This window comes from Castanea sativa, chromosome 12 (assembly GCF_040712315.1).
Source record: "Castanea sativa cultivar Marrone di Chiusa Pesio chromosome 12, ASM4071231v1".
NCBI lineage: Eukaryota > Viridiplantae > Streptophyta > Magnoliopsida > Fagales > Fagaceae > Castanea > Castanea sativa.
This window is the reverse complement of record NC_134024.1, coordinates 42,379,355-42,390,298: the sequence shown is the minus strand read 5'-3', so window position 1 is coordinate 42,390,298 and position 10,944 is coordinate 42,379,355. Positions and strand designations below refer to the sequence as shown.

The 10,944-nt window shown below is 33.1% G+C and overlaps 1 protein-coding gene across 1 annotated transcript; it reads right to left on the bottom strand.

Annotated features, from left to right (window-relative positions):
• Positions 1-5,915: 5,915 nt before the first annotated feature.
• Positions 5,916-7,709, bottom strand: LOC142619153 (mogroside I-E synthase-like). The gene is made up of 2 exons (XM_075792228.1): positions 6,998-7,709; positions 5,916-6,874 (listed from the first exon to the last, which is right to left on the bottom strand). Exons 1-2 carry the CDS (start codon positions 7,652-7,654, stop codon positions 6,152-6,154), a joined length of 1,380 nt encoding a protein of 459 aa, XP_075648343.1. The 5' UTR covers positions 7,655-7,709; the 3' UTR covers positions 5,916-6,151.
• Between the last annotated feature and the right edge of the window lie 3,235 nt (positions 7,710-10,944).

Sequence of the window (10,944 nt, the reverse complement as noted above, 5' to 3'; positions counted from 1 at the left end):
GACTCTTCCATCTCACTGCTCTTGGCCTTCAGTGCCATACTCTTGCTCTTGCTAGACTTTCCAATTCTAGACAAACCTAACTCATAGGTCTATAGATTTCCAACCAGCTCTGTCAAAAGAATTCTATCAATATCTTTTGATTCCTCAATCGCAGTGATCTTGGCATAGAATCTTTAGGGCAGAGATTTGAGCACCTTTCTCACAATCTTGGGTTCTGGGATAGTTTCTCCAAGATTAAAGGCAGAGTTCACTATGTCTTTAAGTTTGACATAGAACTCATCAAATGACTCATCCTCCTCCATCTTTATCTCTTCGAAGCTTGTAGTGAGTCTTTGTAGCTTTGAATCCTTGACAACCTTTGTTCCCTTATAGGTTGTCTGAAGGATGATCCATGCTTCCTTTGTAGTTTCAATGGAGGATATCTTCTTGAACTCCTCATTCGTGACTGCACTGAACAACGCATTCAATGCTCTGTTGTTGAAGTTGGCCGCCTTGATCTTAGCCTCATCCCAATCGGCCGGCGCTTCCTTTGGTTTGGTCCAACCAATCTCTACAGCTTGCCACACCTTTTCATCTAGAGATTGCAAAAAAGCTCTCATGCGTACTTTCTAGTATGCATAGTTAGTTCCATCAAATAAAGAAAGGATAATAAGAGATTGTCATTTATCCATGACAAACAGGGGTCAATGGATCACACACAAGGATTAAACCCTAATTAGAGTGTGTCTGCTCTGATACCACTTGATAGGCTAAAAACATATTGACCCCTTGTGATGGATTAAGTTGATTAATTAGCCAAGTTTAATTAATTAACCAATTTAACATGCAAACGCGTGGTAGCACAAACAAATCACCAATAAACTAAAGTGTAGCGAAAGATAAATTTGACATGATGATTTGTTTACAAATGGGGAAAACCTCTAAGGCAAAAACCCCACCGGGTGATTTTAAGGTCACCACTCCCGAGAATCCACTATTATCACCACAAGAGGTTACAAGTAAAGGAATCCTAGTATCTTACACCAATCTACAGTTGAACCCTTACCCCCATACCCAATTAGACTTATTCTATAGTGACAATCTCTCATTTTTGATGCACAACTCTCAGTACATGACTAACCAATTGCGCGAATCCCAGTACACAACTTCAATCACCAACTTGAGAAAGATGTTGGCTGCAAAGTTTTTCAGTTCATCCTCACAATGAAGAACAAGAAGATGCTTGGTTACAAAACCCTATGGTGTACAAACACAACAGCTTCTTCACAAAGAGATGAACTTGGGCAAACTTTGTCTCCGGTCACAAATTGCTTAAACAGACTTTGCAACTTATGTCTCAGCTATGCATAACCAGATACAACCCTTAATAATCCTTTTATATATCTAGGGTTATGAGAAAAGAAGACCCAAAAAAATATCCACGGATTGGAATCAAAACAGATCCGAAAGTCTATTTTTCTAAACCTCGACAACTAGAGGTGTTGAGATGCTGTCGAGCAGTTGTCGAGCCTTAGGGCTAGAACAGCTTCTTAAGCTTAATAGATGCTAGTTGTCAAGCCAGCTATCGAGCTTTAATGACAAGCACTTCTTCAACTTATTTCTTGAACAGACTTGCATGGTTTTAACACTTGATCTTGAAATAAGGTTTCTTGACGCATTAAACATATCCTAGATCTACCCAAATATAAGTAAAGTGCGTTTTGTCAAAGGATTAACCAATTACATAAAAGAACGACAAATGTTCTTAACAAGTGAACCACATATGTCCTAACACTTTAGATTCAACTAACTTTTATTTCAAGCTTTTCATCTTCTCATCTTTAGAGGAAAGTTGATTTCTCAAAAATTCATTCTTTTTATTTAATTCATTCAATCTCACAATCAATTCCTCTTTTTCAAGATTAGCCAATTTTAACTCTTCCTTGAATTTCTTAGTAATTTTCATAGATTTAGTTAATTCCCTACGAAGAGTTTCACAAGCATCAACAAGATCAATAAAAAAAATAGTGTCCTTTTATTCAAATCATCACAAATATGAGCAGACAAACACTTAAAACTATCCATGATAGCAAGGATCAAGGATCTCACTCAAGATGTTAATCTTATCTAAGTGAACCCACTCTGATACCAATTTTTTGTTCGATTAGACCCCTTAAACCAAATTGTTTAACCTATTATATTAACCAAGTGATTACTTTGATTAATTATTCATATCTGGGTTAAACACAAATAAATCATATCATGCAAAGCAACGGAAAAATAAATAACACCACGATATGATGACTCAAGAAAACTAATAAAACTCACAGTTTCAAAGTAAAAACCTAGGGAGGATTTGACCTAACTATCCTCAAAGTAAAGTAAATCCACTATAAAAGAATCGAAGTTTTTACAATCAGATTTAACCCTAAATCTATTGCAACATCATGTAATAACTTACTAACACGACCATGTGCAAGCTTTGAATCCACAGACTCCTTCTCTTCTTGGATTTACAGCAATACAAGCCGCTTTGTTTGTAACTTTGAGATCTTACTCAAATGTTTAGCAATACAAACTCTCCATTTTGTGACTCCAAGACTATCCTTGAAAGTTTAGATCATTAGCAGTTGTTGATCTTGTTGCATCAACTTCAGATCTACCGGATCTAATAATATGAGAATGATTTCCGGTAGTGACTTTGAAAGAGGAAGGCACAATACCTTTTAGATCTCACAAAAGCACCTCCAAAGTCTCTCAAAAGCTTTGAAAACATAGTTAGGTTTTCCTTTTTGTACTAGAAGTGTTTCACTTGAAACCCAAAACGTTTAAGTAGAATTTAGGCCGAAATAGAATTCTATAGAAATTTTATATCTACAATTTTCAACTGGTCGGATCTAATTTTCGATCAATCGAATTTCACAGAATTTGAACTCTCCTTTCTGCTGCTTAAATGCTCTTGTATTTTGACTTATAATACCTTAAGCATTGTTTAATCAAACTTATAAACCTCGGAATCTATATCTAGACAAGTTTGTGCACACAGTTTGCTAATTGTTCTAAACTTTTGAACCTAACATAAATACTTTGTAACAACAGTGAGAGTTAATTGGAAGATAACATTATATATTATAAGCCCATTTCATATTAAATTTTGTAACATCAAAATTATGAGCATAATTTTTTTGATATATTTTTATTGAAATTCATAGATAAGAAATGTTACATTGTTACTTTTCTTTTTCTGTTTTTGATAATATTACATTATATATATATATATATATATATATATATATATATATATATATATATATATATATATATATATGGAGGGAGCAGTAGAATTAGAGTTAAACATCTAGCAGCATGCAACTACACCCTTTCATATATATAACCATACCCTTTGCTATTATTAATAAAATAGTGTAAAAGAAAATAAATAAGGAAAAAAAGAGTATATTGGAAAATGATAAGTATGGCGGGACTCTAATAATCTTAAAAGGTTTTTTTGGGGACACATTTAGGCACAACTTATATTATTGTCAATTAATGATTAGAGTTTTTTCCAAGTGGAAAAGCCAATAACTTATTTTTTGGAAGTAAATTAAAATATAATAATTTATTTCTTTATACATATTATATACTATATTATACATATATAGCAGTATAAAAAAACTATCAACAGATTTAAGATGTAAATCGAATATTTTATCTTAAAAAGAATATTTAATGCATAATAGATGTATAAAAATGGGTTTATCAAACTTAATAAAAATATGTAAAATTTACTAAAAAAATATTAAATGCATTTTACCTACATTTTCAATATAAACAACCAATTATCTATAAAAAATAAATAAATAACCTTGTACTTGAGATTCTTTAAACATTTTTTTAGAAATTGAAAATTTCACGAATTTAAGGTATTCTTACTTTCTAAATTGCCAACATATTTTTTAAAAGAATATATCAATAGTTCTTAATTTGGACATGCTTAAATTCTATTATAAATTAATAGTAAACCATCCAAATTCGTAGTAGTATTTGTTAGATTTAATAAAATTAGATTTAACCAGTCATGAATTTAGATTAATAAATTGAAATCATAACATCATTTTGAATGAAATCAAATATAAATGAGAATTGAGAACTTTTTTTTACCTTAAACAAATTGAAATCAATTAAAATTTTAATGATAAGGAGATTAAAAGTTTTTGGGACAAAAATAAATGGAACAATTATAGGAAGAAAGTTATCTATTCTGACCATAGCTTGATATGAAAGAGTAGTATTGTGGCGTGAAAGATGTGAGAAGGGGAGGGGATTAGCCTTTGGTCACATCCAAGGGCGGAGCCAGAAATTTTTGTTTAGAGGGGCCAAGTTGCGACACTAATATATTTATCAAGAAAAGCCCCCTACACAAACACATGCTTTTTTCTTATATATACACACACTTTTTTATTTGATAAGTTATATATATATACACCCAAAAAAAAAATAAGCTTAGTATTTTCAATCAAAATTATGTTTGATTGCGATCTTTCATAAAAATAACATTCAATTTTTTTCATTTTTACTGTGAAATTCTTAAAAAATTTCATTGAAAATACAAATTATCAAATTTTATACTAAAGTAAGTAAAAAATCTTTCAATTCAACTAATGAAATTCTCAAAAATATAAATGATCTAAAACTTGGAGGAATAATTTAGGCTCCAAACATATTTGAAATTATCATGCTCTAACCCATTATGTGGCAACTAAAGACACATTTTATGTGTATTTTTAGTAACAAATTTTTTTTAATGAATCAATGACTTGTTAATCGCCACACAATAGGTTGAAAAAGATAGATTCAAACATATTTAATGCGAAATTTTATCAAATATTTAACAGATATAAGAGCACAATTTACAATAAAAAATAGAATTGCAAAAAATAAAATTATATCTCTATAACTATTAAACCAATTATTTTTTTAAGAGCTTCATTAGACTAATTCAAATATTTGGGGGGCAACTTTTTTTTTTGTAAACTAAATTTTAAAAACATTAAAATAATTGTATAAAATATATATAAAAAAAAATTTTCAAAATTTTGGAAGGCCATGGCCTCCTACCCTCGTACATACCTCCGCCCCTCTCACATCTTTGCAAAAGTGAAGTGCATGAAAACAATAAAGAACTATATTGTCGTAGTCTAATTTTTTTTTTTTTCTTTTACATTGTGTTTAGGAGATCTCCTAAACTCAATGTAAAAGAAAAAATTGGATTTCTTTGACTATTTGATTGAGTCACGATAGAACCAAGTTACGTTGATGTTTTATTTATACGCTAGAAAGTTAGGAATTGGGATAAGATAATCTACGTTGTGGTCCGTATAATTAGAAAAAGATGCTTTTGTAATGTGAACTTTTGTGTTTTATACAAGTTGATGACTTTTTATTTTTTTTTGTTAAGGATATAAGTTGATGATTAATTCTTAATTGTGTTTTATTATTAAAAAAATGATTAATTGTGGATAACATTGGGTTACACGGATTACACGTTTATGAGATTATAGGACAAAACTATTAAATAACTTTGACCCACAAAACTAAAGTGCTGCATTAGACAGACAGCACAGCTCACTAATGATTTTTCTTTCTGGGACACGATGGACCCATTTTGAACACATACGGTTCCTCTTTCTGTGTGGTCCATAGGAGTTAGGACTAGAAGAACTGTCAGTTAGCAAGAAAATGATATATAATTTAATAATTGAGTTCTGACTGTCTGATATCACTGTACTCTTTTACCCATAATCAGTAAAATATTAAAAATTTATTATATATCCGGTACATCTACAATCCCTCTCATATAAGGTGAATGTACATCTAAATTGCAATATCACCTCCGAAAATCAGATGCACATGGATTTATAAAGTCAACATTAATTATATTTATTTATTTAAGAAATGCAAAAATTGAAAAAACCAAGCAACCAACGATAGATTTTTACGGTTTACACAGTTCAAAACTGACAAGCCAAAATTATTACATGGAAAAAGTCGATCTGTTACACCGTGTGTAACCCTTATTGCATTACCATTCAGAGTGCACCAATTCATGAAGAAACAACTGCAACTGATTAATCCACCTGAAGCTCTTAGCTACTAAGTTAGCTAGGTCTTTTTAGGAGTGAACCAACTTAGTTACAAACTCTTCAATGTTTCTGTCAGAACTTCCACCTTGGTCAACAGCTTCTTTGGCCAATGTCTTCCATTTGTATGCATTTTTCACAGTCTCCTTCCCCCTCTCCCCTTCCATTATTTCCCTTATGCAATTTTCTATTGCTTCTCTCTTGACTAACCCTTTCTCATCGGCTGGAGCTTTAAGTCCCATCTTCCAAACATCCATAATATACTTTGCATTTGTCGGTTGATCTGTCCATTGTGGCACTGCAACCATTGGAACACCCAAGCTAAGAGCTTCCAAAGTAGAGTTCCATCCACAATGTGTCACAAAGCATCCCACTGCCTCATGTGTTAATACCTCGAGCTGGGGACACCAATGAACCACAAGCCCTTTCTCTGAAGTCTCTTCTACAAAGTTTTTGGGGAGCTTTGCCTCTTCAGACGCTCTTACCACCCACAAGAAGTAGCCGTTGCTCATTCTCAAACCCCAAGCTAGTTCTTCCATTTGCTCAGCATTAAGAGCGGCCAAACTCCCGAAAGATACATATACAACCGACCCTTTTGGATGATTATTTAGCCATTTCATGCAAGCATCCGTGTTTGGTTTGAAGATGCAGAAACCATATTCTTTGTCATCTTCAATCCGCTTGTCTAAGTACATAGATGGTATGGTTGGTCCTATAGTTCTCAATGGCCATATCTTCCTCATCCAATCCACTACCTACAAACAATTTTATCATACCAAGCATAAAATTTTTGTGTAATTCAAATAAAAGGATCATTCAAAAAAGAAAAGGAAACAGGAAAGTAACAGTATACAGCTTCAGTTTATTTGCTTTATTACCTCTGGCTCCAGCTCATATAACGTGTTGCAAAGGACCCAATCAGCTTTATCAACATTGGAAAATTGGCTCACAAGCATATCAAAGAAAGCTGGATAGGTGTTTAAATCATAAATTAAAGATGGCATGTCCTGAGGTTGAAGTGGTGGCAACCCTGGAAGCAAAATTTCTGGCTCTGAAAGAGGGAGTTTGAGCAACCCCTTATGGACATGGTAGTATATATTATCAACAGCACAAGATTGAGTGAAAAAAACAGCACCAACTAAACCTAACTTTTTAGCTACGTCGAGAGCCCAAGGCAAGAAAGCATCATAAACAATACAATCAACAGGGTTGCCTGAACTAGAACTAGAAAGCTTCTCAAGGAGCTCAGCCAGAGTTTGTGACCCCACTTGCCAAAATCGCTCCAAATAGGCCTGGATGCTCTCTGCATGAGCAATCCCACCTTCATCAAAGCCATCAGAGATGGTCTCTAGGGCAATAGAGCTGGCTTCTTTGTGAATGGTTTTGGACATGGAGCGTGTGGTAACTAGAGTAACTTTGACTCCTTTGTGCTCCAAACGCTTGGAGAACTCGAGCATAGGATTAAGGTGGCCTTGGGTTGGATAGGATAACACCAAACAATGAGCTTTGTAGGCATTATTCGTTTCCTTCACCATTTCTGCTAGCTAACACAGGTTATAGCTTTGAGCTCTGTTTTAAGTTGTGTTGAAAGTGTGATAAATATGAACATGAAGTGCACAATTTGTATATGGAATTCTGTGGTGGTGGGTTGTCGCTTTCTTTTATGAAAATATGTGTTTGTTTGAAAATCGCTTATTTTGTTGAAATTGAAAACTTTTAGCTAAAAGTAATATAAATAAAGATAAAAGTTAATTGAAATAATAAAGTGGAGTCTATGAATAGTACCAAAAATTGCAATAGGTCTCATAAATAGTAGCAAAAAAAAGCTAAATAATAAAATAAGTTGGCAAAATTCATTTATCCAAACACACACTATATATTTTCATTCAAAATACTAAATACGAATTTACACAAAGAGCCAGGGAGTGACTGTGCCATCCAAAAAATTGTATTTTACGATATGAACACCAAAATGCAAGCTTTATCTGGACTTGGCTCTTAAATTTTTTTACAATCTTGCTACAATGCCTCTTAAATTTAAAAACTACTATAGAAAGATTGTAAAAATAAAAAATATTATTTTATTCACTCTCTTTTTTCTGAATCTATCTTTTAATGTGTTACATGTTATTTTAATATGTATATATATTATTTTAATGAATTGAATAGAAAAATAAAAGTTAGGATGTTAAGTATGTTAAGTATGTTATAAAATAGTATGGTATAATTAATAAAGTAATTTTTGAGATGGTAAAATGAAATTTTTTGAAGAAACTAGATGCGAATGCTCTTATTAAAGTACTCCTGAGTCCCAACTCTCAAATGATATTTTGAGATGGTAAAATAGAATTTTTTGAAGAAACTGGATACGAATACTTTTATAAAGGTACTCCCAAGTCCCAACTCTCAAATGATGTATGGTTTAGCTCGGTCGTAAAAGGGACTGAGGGCCCAGAATGTTTTGAAAAAAGATAGCAATTGTACATACATTTGATGAATATATTGAGCTTAAAAGAATTATTTTTGGTCCTCTCCTCTCAGGAAGTTACAAGCTTGCCATGAAAATGACAAATGGGTGAGTTTGGTTTTTTTTTTTTTTTTTTTTTAATTATGCTTTTTGAAAAAGTGGCGATTTTAGAAATTGTGGATGAAATTTGGCTTTTTTAAAAAAAGTAAAGCATTCGGTAAAGTTGTCAAAAAGTAGTTTTTGAAAAAGCTAAGTGTTCAGTTAGTACTTATAAAAGTGAAAATTTAAGTTGTAAATTACCCAAAAAGATAAGAAATATATATATTGTAAGGACACAATTCAAATTCCCAAACTATGACTGAAGGGAGATGGGCTTGAAAGGCCTTTCTTTACAATAAATTTGTAGAGGATGGGTTTGTAATCTAGATTTCAAGGATGGTTTAGACAATCAGGGAAAGGACGGGCTTTGGACCCAATGGGACAAATTAAAGAGTTGTTTGCAAAAGTAAGACTGAGAATTCCTCCTCGGACCAAATCCGAGGATAGTTTATAATAGTATTTCCTTGAATTTGGATACAAATATTGATTATCATCTACTATTGGCTCTTTTTCTTCTTGAAAAAGCCTCCCCATTCTTCGTAGGACTTCTCCTTCATTTATACTTCTTTTCTCCCCCCTTCATCGTCCTCCACCTCCTGGTTGTAATGCTCGTTTTGGATACTTGTCCCATCAATCCTTCCCTAAAGCCCGCTGGGGTCAGGGACCAAGTTTCCAAACTTCATGCTCACGTCCTATCCTTCCATCTATACAGTCAGCGTATCAATTACAGAGCTTTTAATGTATGGGCGGTAGTAGCAGCTTTACTTTAGATATTCCACCGCTCTTTCTATTGTCCTCCACGTGTACTGTGTATTCCCATAGTCGTAGGTTTCTTTATAACATAACCCCGGGACACTAAAAACTTCTCTTCCTATGTCCTCGGCTTAACAATCCGAGGACATATCCACTCCTCGGACGTATTTGGACATTTAGATACTCCAAAATCATTTTGATGTCTTCGGATTTGGGTTTCTAGCCCAAAAGATTTCGTTGGGCCATCCTTCATAAATTACTAGGCCCAATACCCCTACATATTTATATATATATATATATATATATATATATATATATATATATTAATTTTAAATTAGATTGTAATTGGATTCTCAATTTGCGCCACATGTCTCATCTAATTTTAAATTTTTGTTCCAAGTGAATTATTTAGTGTAAAAATTAAAAAGTTCAAATTCGATTAGATTCTAAATTGGATTTCAATTTTAGCCTAATTTTGCGAAATTTTGTGCTACGTGTCTATCATTACATACTTTAGAAATGCATGTATGGTTTAAACAAGATGTAAGCTAATATCATGTGAAATAATAATAATAATTATTATATTATTATTATTATTGTAAGGACACAATTCAAATTCCCAAACTATGACTGGAGGGAGATGGGCTTGAAAGGCCTTTCTTTATAATAAATTTGTAGAGGATGGGTTTGTAATCTAGATTTCAAGGATGGTTTAGACAATCAGGGAAAGGACGGGCTTTGGGCCCAATGAGACAAATTAAAGAGTTGTTTGCAAAACTAAGACCGAGAATTCCTCCTCGGAGGAAATCCGAGGATAGTTTATAATAGTATTTCCTTGAATTTGGATACAAATATTGATTATCATCTACTATTGGCTCTTTTTCCTCCTGAAAAGCATCTTTCTTCTTCGTAGGACTTCTCCTTCATTTATACTTCTTTTTTCCCACCTTCATCGTCCTCCACCTCCTGGTTGTAATGCTCGTTTTGGATACTTGTCCCATCAATCCTTCCCTAAAGCCCGCTGGGGTCAGGGACCAAGTTTCCAAACTTCATGCTCACGTCCTATCCTTCCATCTATACAGTTAGCGTATCAATTACAGAACTTTTAATGTATGTGCGGTGGTAGCAGCTTTACTTTAGATATTCCACCGCTCTTTCTATTGTCCTCCACCTGTACTGTGTATTCTCATAGTCGTAGGATTCTTTATAACATAACCCCGGGACACTAAAAACTTCTCTTCCTATGTCCTCGGCTTATCAAACCGAGGACATATCCACTCCTCAGACGTATTTGGACATTTAGATACTCCAAGATCATTTTGATGTCTTCGGATTTGGGTTTCTAGCCCAAAAGACTTCGTTGGGCTATCCTTCATAAATTACTGGGCCCAATACCCCTACAATTATTATTATTATTATTATTATTGTAAGGACCAAAAATCATGTAAAGACTTAACAACCACAACAACGTCTTATGACTAAAGATCCTAATACAATGAATTTGTA